Here is an 11,250-nt window from a genome sequence, read left to right on the forward strand (position 1 = left end):
CTTTATAAGTTCTCTTGTTCAACCTTGAATTCTTTTTTTATTAAAGCCAAAATCTCTTGTGGTAGCAAGGAGCTATTTTATGATTTTAAAATTTAACCTAATGCAGAGTCTGTTCTCTCATGTGAGAAGTCAATTGTTTTTATATTTTTCTACCTATTCATATTATTCTCTTGAAGGTTGAGGTTTCATTCTAGGAAAATAAATTGGAAATATGATGAAGCCTTATAAAGTTCATATATTACAAACTGGTCATTTCATATACATAAACTAAAGTAATAATTTGAAACGTAGTCAAAGAATTATATGAAGGGGCACCTGGGTGGCTCAGTCGGTTGAGTATCCAACTCTTGATTTCAGCTCAGATCATGATCCCAGAGTCATGGAATCGAACCCCATGTTGGGCTTCATGCCGAGTGTGTGGCATGCTTGAAATTCTCTCTCTCTCTCTCTCTCTCTCCTCTCTATCATCTCTCCTCTCTCTCCCTCCTCCCCCCTGCCCCTCTCCCCAATTTGCAGTCTCACTAAAATAAAATTGTAAAAATATTCTTTGTCCATCCCCAAGATGCAATACTTTGCAAACACTAAATTCATGCTTTAGAGAATATCTGAAAACTAAGAAAATGATTGTGGTATATGTTGAGGAAAAACAGTGTATTTATGATCATAAAGCTTTGTCCTAATATTGGAAAATATTTTTCATATATGGAAAATGGAAATGAAATACACCAGAATGACAGTAGCTAAAATCTTGGTTGCATAATTTCCTTTACCACAATTTCTATAGTTTTCAGATTTTCATGAGGATTCCTTTTCATTTAAATAAGAAAAATTTAGGGACGCTGGGTGGCTCAGTTGAGCCACTGGCTTCGGCTCAGGTCATGATATCACGGTTCCCGGGTTCAAGCCCTGCATCAGGCTCTGTGCTGACAGCTTGCTAAGAGCCTGGAGCCTGTCTTCAGATTCTGTGTCTCCTTCTCTCTCTGTCCTACCCTGCTTGTGTTCTCAATAATGAATAAATGTAAAAAAATAAAAAAACTACTTATGCTATTATGATGGCCATACTACCTTTTTTAAGATTGCTGACACAAACCACAACCAAATAGAATGATGTTTGGCACCAAATATACTTTTTGTACTCCATATTATTTACCTATAAAAAGCTAGGAAAAATAAATTTTTGTCCTCCGACCAAAACCAACCTAACTCTTAAATTGGGAATAATTTCAACATAGAAGTTTTTTTTAAGAGATAGCATGTTTTACTTCAAAATAAGCTCTCAAGAGTCTTAAAAACAGGAATGTGTATATATATATATGACCAGTTACCATTTTATTTTGTTAGCACAACAATATAGTAAAAAGGAATATAGTTTTCTTTATAACATAAGAGTCTCAGTAATTGACATGGCAGTTCCATTCCTTCCTTCCTTCTATACACAGTGGTGGCAAAAAACTTATCAGCAGATTGTTACAGCTCTCTTGATACTAAAGAAATGTTCCCTAGTTCCAATTAGGTATACAAGTCCATAAAGAAAATACATCAAGTGATCCACGTTTTAACACTAGAAATGATGCATATTACATTCAAAAGAGAATCTTGAGAGTACAAGCTATGACTTATACAAATTTATAATAGAGTCCACAGTACTAGGCATATAATAGAAACCTAAGAAATATTTGGAGAATGAATTACCTTACCATAGGCAATTCTTTATTTCCCCACTGTTTAGAAGCACCAATTAAAATGGTGATGTGTAAGAAGCCTTTGATATTAAAAGGGTTGTATAAATGACTATGGGCCCTCCCATCCTATCAGTACTCCCCTACTTCTGTGTGGATTTTTAACAATGTTCACTGATAAAACTAAGCATTATGATAGGATTAGATACTACCAAATGCCATTCCTTGACCCAGCAACAATTCATAGTCATGTTGTGGTCCTTGGCTGTTAATTCAATGGTTTGTACCTAATGAACCACAGAATGCCCCAAAAGTCTACCTTAGGAATTCTTTCAGTTCAAGGCTCATAGTGTCTCATTCCATCAAATATGATCTTAGTTTTGAAGTTCATTTATAAGAATATCTATATTAAAATATTTATAAGAACAAATTTTTAGGTGCTAACAATCACAATAGCAGTTAGGTGTCTTAATATAAAATGGGATCCTGAAAATCAAAACCTTAAATTTTAGCTGAATACTCTCAAGCTGCCTTTATTAAAGGATTAAAATTGGAGGTTTATGTGACAGAATATTAATTAGCACCGAATTATATCATCTCGATGAAGACCATACCTCAGACTTTAAGGCTGAAAACAAATATGTGAGTAATGCAAACTTTCATTGTTCACAAAAGCTTATTTAGAAAGGTGACTTTGATTTACTGCCTGTTTTATGACAATATTCTTAATCAAGAAAATATCAGTCAAGACCTGTCTTATACATGGAATAGATTCACTTTCAACTCAATGACTAAGTCAAAGCCAGTGTTGGGGTGCCTGGATGTCTCAGTTGGTTAAGCAGCCAACTCTTGATATTAGCTTAGGTAATGATCTCACAGTTGGTGAGTTTGAGCCCCATATCAGATTCCATGCTGACAGCATGGAATCTGCTTAGGATTCTCTCTCCCTCTCTCTCTGTCCCTCCCTTGCTCATCGGTGCTTACTCTCACTCAAAAATAAACAAACGCTTAAAAAAAAATGTCAAAGCTAGTGTCCTTCAACTACCTCCAAAGAGCAAAATAAAATTTTTTTTTATTTAAAGAGATTATAGATATGTAAGTTTTAGCTCTTGCTGAGAGCAAAGAAATAGAAAAAGTGACATCCTGTGAATGTATGTAGGGGTTCTTTGACCAAAGACTGATCATAACACATGGTGCCCTTCAGGAAAGGCTAACTATTTATAATTAAAAATAAGGCTAATAGATTTGCCAACCTCCTTCTCAGCCTTTAATATCTAATAGCTGGTATGTGGTAACACAGCTATTCTTTGTAGACTTGCATGATCAGAATTTCATTTCTGTAGCTCAGAAGATTCAAAGTTCATGTTCCTGCACAAAATAGACCTGTATACCAGATGTATGTAAACTTCTGTACTAAATAATCAATGATTTTAGGATAGAGAATAGATGCCAAAACCATTTGAACCTCAAATTAAGTTTCTGTCCACACATATGTATTTCTATTTATTCTTAAGCAAACTTAAATGAGAAGGGAAAGTGGTATTCTTGAGAGTAAACTGCATGCCAGAAGTGCCCGCTGTTAGCTTTCATTTTGACCCAAATTACAAGTATTATTTACTTAAGAAGGTACAGCAATATTCACTGAATCTCAGTTCTGCAACAACAACTATTCCCTCCCAAAGTTCCAAACATATAATAAACACTAAACTTCAACATATGACTTTTAAAGTTTCCTTCTGTTTTTCTCATGAAACATTTAAAATGCAACATTTAAAGTAAACATTGAAAAATGAACATATTTGGGGGTGCCTGGGTGGCTCAATCAGTTAAGCATCCGGCTCTTGATTTCAACTCAGATCATGATTTCAGGGTCCTGAGATCAAGCCCTGTGCCAGGCTCCACGCTGAGGGTGGAGTCTGCTTAAGATTCTCTTTCTCGGGGCGCCTGGGTGGCTCAGTCGGTTGAGTGGCCGGCTTCGGCTCAGGTCATGATCTCACGGTTCGTGGGTTTGAGCCCCGTGTCGGGCTCTGTGCTGACAGCTAGCTCAGAGCCTGAAGCCTGCTTCGGATTCTGTGTCTCCTTCTCTCTCTCGTCCTCCCCTATTCCCACTGTCTCTCTCTGTCTCTCAAAAATAAAGAACATAAAAAATAAAAAAAAAAAAAAGATTCTCTTTCTCTATCCCCACCCCCCCCACACATGCACTTTCTCTTGTGCTTTAAAAAATAAAAACATTAAAAAATTAAAATGAACATATTTGAATTAAAGACTATAGGTTTTAATTGGTTTTTTACTCAAATCTTTTAAACATTTGATAATTTGATTACAGTACTTTACTAGTCTCAAATTATTTAATAATTCTAATTTTATATCCAAAACGTATCTTTTGTATGCCCACTTTTGAATGATTAGTAAATTAGAGAGTGTGCTTATACTGATATCCTTGATACTGAACTAATAGTTATTTAGACAATGGTAGTGTTCAAATTAGGGAGTGTCAACATCAACAACAGTGTATGTTTAAAATGAAAATACTTTCATCAATCAACTAAATGCCAGATTAACTACAAAACATGTAAAAGGACACCAGAGTATCATTAAACAATATTTACTGAATACTTTCTATATTTCAGACATTAAATTAGCAACAAAGGACCCCAATGACACATAGTGTTAGCAACAGAACTAATATTTATACAAAAGATGATGGGCATAGAACTCTTCTGTGTTCTTTAAGGTCAGTGGATGATTTGAAAAGGAGTCTGCCACTTTATGAATTCCTTATGTTTGACTTATAGTAAGTAATGGATACTCATTTTGTTTGGGGTTGAGGTCAAGGGCATGTGTCAAATGACAGATTACTGGAAATAAATAGAAACTCACATTCTCTCTCTTCTTTACTCCCCCCCACCCCATTATGTTCACTCTCTATGTAGTTAAGTGTGGAGCAACAAAATTATAAGCATGCATCTGTTTTATAAAGTTTATTACAATAGTTTTATCCTAAATTTATATGAAACGGCTGCATGCATTTGAAGAAGTCTGTGGAGAGTGATAACTGATGGTCCTTTCCATCCTAAGCCTGGAGAAGAGTGTTCTTTGATGTATGCCTACTACTTGTGATGTTACTATTTCTGACCCTGACTCTTGGGTTCATTGCTTTTGCTCAGTTACTCAAGAGTTTAAATTACACTTTTGCTAGACATTTTAAAGAAGTTGTACTAATTATACACTCATGGTTTAGTTAAGGCCGTTGCTCTTTTTGATATAATCAAGGACACCATACAACTCAGTTGTCTATCATAATCTTCCTAACTATGACCCACTGTACTGCTGTCACAATTAAATAAGAACCATTTCAACAGCTCAGCTAATCTATGGATGTATTTAGTCCCTATTCTCAGAGGCTTTTAAAAGAGCAAATCATCATACAGCACAAAATTTAAAATTTGTTAAAATGACATTAATTGTAAATGTCCCAATAGCTCCTAAACATCTAAAACAGCATAATGAATTTGCCTGAATCCATACACTCCTTAATTGTCATGAACAACCTTTAGAATAAAATGTTAACCATTAATTTTTCTATGTTAATCATTTCATCTTTTTTACCATTATTTTTTAATTATTATTTTTGCTAATTGGTTTAAAATATTACTAACACATTTAAGTCAACATGATATATTTAAAAAACAATCTATGTAGTAGTTGTTAATATTTTAACCTTTTTAAAAAATGTCTCCAAGTTGCCTAGATAAATGATAAAAGTAAATTAGGACACCAAGTCAAAACTCAAACTGGCAAAACACTTGGGCAAAAAAGTATCACAAATCTTCCTGTCTTGGGAATCTATGTGTTATCACTTTTATATAATCGACAAAGGAGGAACTAAAGACAAAAACTCACAAGCAACCCACCCAAGAACCGCCAAGAAAACGAGACCATAACGAAGCAACTAAGTAAGTTCTGGATGCCTTCTTCCTAAGGCATCACGTTAATTCACTTGGGACTGTCCACAGGATTGATACTTGTTTACTAGAGGTGTTAAATGCACCCTCCGCCTTCCCTGCCCTATTTGCACTTTTGACAGAAAACGGAGTCCCTTCACAAGGCAAGCTTTGTGACAAAGCAAGCAAAGAAAACAAACAGTGCACATGGCAACTTCCAACCACCTCGCGGTGAGGGACAGCCCAGCTCTGCAACTTTCTTGTGCTCTCATACACGTATGAAGAAGAATGCTGTTTTAAAAATGTTTCCCTTTTCACACAGTTGTCGTAAGACATTCCCTGTCCCTCCTTTGGGGTTGAAACAGGTGTGGAAAGGGTCCTCGAAGCGTAGTTCTCACCAGAAAGTCCGCCCAGACGGCAGTTCCCGTCACCCGCGCAGCTCGGCAGCGGCGAAGGCGGACCTCCGAACGCGGGAACCAGCGCGGACCCTGCAGGTCCAGCCAAGCCCGCTCCCGGGATGGCGTGCCGGGGGCCGGCTCGCACCTCTCCCCAACTCACGCCCCCAAATCCTTCTGTCCCTCCCCTCGCACGCCCCCAAGTCCTCTCCCTCCCCACCGCCCCCTTACTTCTCCCCCACCCCCAAACCTTCCTCTCCCTGCCCCAAGCCCCTCAATCCTTCTGTCCCCAATCTCCCACACCCCTAAATTCTCTTCTCCCTTCCCACTCACGCCCTCGAGTCCTTTTCCTCTCCAAACTGCCTCCCGGAGTTACTCAAATTCCCTCTCATCCTCTTCAGAGTTTTAACTCGCTCTTTTCCCTTAAATAGCTCCCTTCAAGATCCCTGAATTCCCGCGCGACCGCGGGCTCCTGGCCCCCGACACTCACGAGAAGAAGGGATCATCCTCAAAGCTGCTGCTCAGCATCCCGAACATCCTGGCTCTGTCACGGGCGGCGGCGGCGGACGCGGGCAGATTGGAAAACGGTGTAACTCGCCGCGGCCGCGACCCGAGCCAGCCTTCCCCTCGCAGTCAACGCTCCTCTCCGGGCTGCGAAGGCGGTGCCCGCCGGTCCGTGACGCCGAGCTGATTTTCCATTGGACGCTGCACTCTTGACGTCACCAAAAGGAGGCGAGGAACAACGCGCCGTTGCCATGGCAACTGTAGTCAACACAGTGGAGGCGAGAGGTTTGGCTTCCTGCCAGTCAGGCAGCCCTTCATGAAGACTCCCTACGGGTGAGATAGCTTGTTCCCTGGGCTGCAGGAACACAAAATTCAGACCACCCTCTGTGTGACCTTGGGCAAATCGTCCCGGCATTTGGGCTGGACGACTTCCAAAGATCCATGCACTTGCTGCATTTTGTGATCCACAGGAGAGCCTTATTAGCAAAACACTCTATGGTAGTTGGTCAAAAGCTGTGCACAAATAATAAGAAAAAATGTGCAACAAGTTTTTGAGTACAGTTAATAAATAATGTACGGTTAATAGATAATGAAATGAGACATCAAATTTCACAAATTTATTTGCCTTTTGTGAGTCTAAACTTCAAAGCAATGTTTCCCCAAAGTGGAAGTGCTTAAGTTATATGTAGATATGGTATTTCAAAAGATGAGAGTTGCTCTCATTCTGGTCTTTCCAGTCCCCATTTCAAGGCACGTCTCACTCTGCTGCCAGTATGTCTTTAGTACTTCTCCAGCATTCTTTAACCTAACAGAGTAGTCTTAGTCATAAGACCTGCTGCAAGCCCCCATCTCCAAATAAAATTCTATTACTATATAGTTTTGTTTTAATTGTATCTATATGTGTGCCTTCTGATTATGGCAAGTGAAAATGGTTTTCAATTTAAAGCAGTACTATACCTTAGTAGCTACTCTTTACAAATGTAAGTGAAAAAGTGAGTTAATTTAAAGAAATAGTACAGATGGGATTCGGACATGGTGCAGGGGAAGGATACTGGACCGTAGTACTCACTGAGTTTTGGAAAACATGTCCTAAAAACGTTCACTAGTCTAAAGGCAGGTGGAGGAGAAGGTAGAGGAAAGAGAGGACATTAAAGAATGAGAAGAATGATGAGTATAAGAAGAGAAGCACCTTGTATGTCCACCTTAAATACAGTGGGTTCCCCTGCCTTTTTAGGGGGCTGTTCTGTGGAGACAGAGGGCCATCCAGGGCTCCACGGGCTTCCTGGGACCGGGCCAGAGAGGTGGCAGTCTTCCAGCATGGAGCAGCATGCAGGACCTGATTTGGAGGTGGCAGGAGTACTCAGAGGTTATTTTGGGAGCTGGAAATTTAATCCTTTGGACCTCTTACCTCCCCACCTTTAGCCAAGTCTGCTGGCAGCCTCCTTTTTCTGAGACTGGTTGTGTGAGGTAGGGCAGATTCTACACTGTCCAAGTTAAGATAGCATAGCCCTTCCAGGAAGAGGATATTTTCTTTTCTTCTGGCCTCAGAATGAAGTTCAAAGAGCATACTCATGTGAGGGATTTTATAAGTGAGTTTCAAGGTAAAACAAAATGTTTTAGAAGACTTGAAGTTATTTTCTCTTTAAAATAGTACAACCCAAGATGTTAGGAGGGTCACATTTTTAAAAATCTAAAAACAAAAACCCCTTTAAATGAAATGAGATAGATTATTGGTGATAAATGATAGTATTAAAATCGTTTTGGATTAAAGTCAAATAAGGCAACTTGAAGTAAAAATCTCCCCCTTGTTCCCACTGGGGTTTTCCTTAGACCCACATTGTTAAAACATGAACGCTTTATTCTAGGCACAGGTTAGTGACAGTTACCAGGCACTGTTGTAAGTGCTTCATGTGAGTTGACTCATTGAATCTTCACAAGATTATTGTGGGGTAGAGATGGTTTTTATATTCAGTTATAAGTGAGGCAACTAAGACACAGAGAGGCTAAGTAAAGTGCCAAGATTCACACAGCTAGTATTGAACAGGGGGGATGTGGGGCACTTTCCCTGGTGTGGCTGGTTGTGTGGAGTGTGGGTGATGGGTCACGCTGAAAGATGCAGGATGAAAGCAGGTAATCATTTCTCAAAATCATGCTGACAAACTAAATAGTGTCCAAACTAAAAAGCATAAAATTCAGTGGGAATATATTTAAACCAACAATTCAATTTTTACAAATATTTATTGAAGGCCTGCCTTGTGTTAGGCACTGATCTAGACACTAAGGTGTTGGAGAAGAAAACAGACAAAAATCCCTGTTCTGGAATTTATGTGCTTGCAAGAGCAGAATAAAAATAAATAACATAAAAAAGCGGTATGTTAAAAGGTGATAGGTGTTGGGGGAAAAAATAAGCAGGGTAAGGGGATGGACTTGTGAATTATAAATGGGGAGTTCTGAGTGGACCTCATCAAGAAGGTAAATCTGAGCAGACTCACTGGAAGGAAATGGGCATCTATCAGAAAAACAATCTAGGCCAATGCAAAGGTCCTGAGGTAGCAAGTATATATAACATGTATATAACGTACAGTGTATTCATATGTCCTGAAATTTACCTTCAGAGGAATGAGATGAGCAAAATAAAGTGAAAATTATGTTTTGGGATAATAGCTCCTATGTATACCTCTCTGTTCCAGGCATTGCAGTAAGGTCTTTACATACATTTTCTCATTTAAGCCTTCAGCAGTCCTGTGTGCTAAGATGTTTATACCCATATTACAAATGAAAAAGCTGAGCCATAGAAATTTGGTGAATGTCCAGTCAGTTCAAATGCAGATTAGTCCAACCCCAAAGCTTATATTCTTGCCACCAACCTACTTTGCCTCCCTATAAAAAATTAATATTTGCTGAGCACTTCTATGTACATATATAATCTTTAACCACACTACAATTTATGTTTCATTAGGAAGATCACTAACTGAACTGAGTAAATGCAGAGAAATGCCTAAGGCCAACGCTAAGCATACCACTCTATTAAAAACACCAAGAGTTCAAAATGTCAATGAATCCTCTTTTCTTTTATCCATTAATTCATCAACTATTTATCAAGGACCAATTATATACCAGGCACTATTCTAGGCACTGAGGATAACAAAATTCCCTGGCCTCCTGAAGCTTTCATTCTAGTAGGCAGCTCTTTCAGCAGCTAATTCTGCAATTACCATTGTTACAGCGCTTCAGAATTTTCAAAATGCTTTTGAAGACATTATCTTAAGTGCCCAAGAAGAAATAAACAGGCTCTTGAGTGCTGGACTTCCAGACTTAATGACAGATCTCCAGAGCCATGGGTGGCGGGCCATTATAAACACCTCTATTGCAGTTACTTTCAATGTGTCTAGGGTTTCGTTGTCCTAATCCATTTGTCTTCAACTATGCTCCAGGAATGAGATGTTACAGCAGATTCACAAGAGGCACCATGAGACATTTAAAATTTTTGAGAAACTTGACTGTTGGACATTGTACAAACTACTGGCCTGAGATAGTTCACATATCTCAATATTAGATTGCGCTACATTCCTTTAGATGATGCGTATCTTTGGAAAGCTAGGTTTTTAAAAATTACCATGATTGGGGCACCTGGGTGGCTCAGTTGGTTGAGCATCCTACTTCGGCTCAGGTCATGATCTCATGATTCGTGGGTTCGAGCCCTGCATCAGGCTCTGTGCTGATGGCTCAGAGCCTGGAGCCTGTTTCATATTCGGTGTCTCCCTCTCTCTCTGACCCTCCTCTGCTCACCCTGTCTCTCTCAGTCTCTCAAAAATAAAAATAAAAAATAAAAAATGGGAAAAAAAATTACCGTGAGTTAAAGGAAGTACCTCACGGAAATCCATGTGGAACAGGAATTGCTGGTGGTAGAGTTTAATCTGTTTCCGAAGTTTGAGAAGGTAAGTTGTGCTAGACTAGCACACATCTGTTAGTAAGTATGATTATTTAAAAGTGACATAAAATTATTTTTCTTTCAACTTATATACATTATTTTTTTTAATCCTCCTGAATTTTTAGGACTTAAGTTGTTTGGACCTTACTACATAATAAACAGAATTGTTTGGTATTTCCAAACAGCTCTGAGGCACTAAGGGTTCGTGAACTGAGATGGTTTGGAAACCTCTTTCCTAACTCCAGGATCTTTATTTTTCCAAATCTCTGTTTTTAAATTGAAAGTTGTGTCATGAATACATTTTCTCTAGAAGATAGGATCCATTTTCTTCCTAGTGTTTCTCTTCTTTTTAGCTAGTTGTCTTACCAGCCTCTGACAGGTTTACACTGTCCCCTTATGGTAGATGGGAGAATGGTGCATAGCGAGGAAGTGACATCTAATAGCATAGATTTCCAAGGTCTTCAAACTTCCTGTCAGGGCCACCTCTAGTCCATATGGCATCATGGTCCAAATTAGGAACAGCTGCCCCTCTCTCAAGATACCTTTATCAACAATAAAATTGTTTAATAAATACACAAATCTACAGTGTGTATGATATGCCTGGTGTCCCCTTAGGTGTTAGCATTTGCCCATGGCAGCCCCACTCCCAAGCCTGAATTCCTTCCACCAGACAGGAGTTAGTGAGTACCAAGCTCCATCCACAAACTCATGGGCAAGAAATGTAGGGATGCCTGGGTGGGTCAGTCATTTGAGTGTCCAACTCTTGATTTCAGCTCAGATCATCAACCCAGGGCGGT

The 11,250-nt window shown here is 39.1% G+C and overlaps 1 protein-coding gene across 3 annotated transcripts in view; it reads right to left on the reverse strand.

Moving 5' to 3' along the window:
* The window catches only part of MLF1 (myeloid leukemia factor 1), a 36,844-nt gene extending 30,159 nt beyond the window's left edge, over window positions 1-6,685 (reverse strand). For 2 of the 3 annotated variants that reach the window (XM_029939985.1, XM_029939984.1), the window contains exon 1: window positions 6,509-6,684. In XM_029939985.1, the coding sequence (XP_029795845.1) occupies window positions 6,509-6,555 (47 nt within the window). In that variant the 5' untranslated portion in view covers window positions 6,556-6,684. Of the gene's footprint in view, window positions 1-6,508 lie in introns of all 3 variants that reach the window. The other variant, XM_029939982.1, reaches the window with a different exon arrangement.
* Between the last annotated feature and the right edge of the window lie 4,565 nt (window positions 6,686-11,250).

This window comes from Suricata suricatta, chromosome 5 (genome assembly GCF_006229205.1).
Source record: "Suricata suricatta isolate VVHF042 chromosome 5, meerkat_22Aug2017_6uvM2_HiC, whole genome shotgun sequence".
Classification (NCBI taxonomy): Eukaryota; Metazoa; Chordata; class Mammalia; order Carnivora; family Herpestidae; genus Suricata; species Suricata suricatta.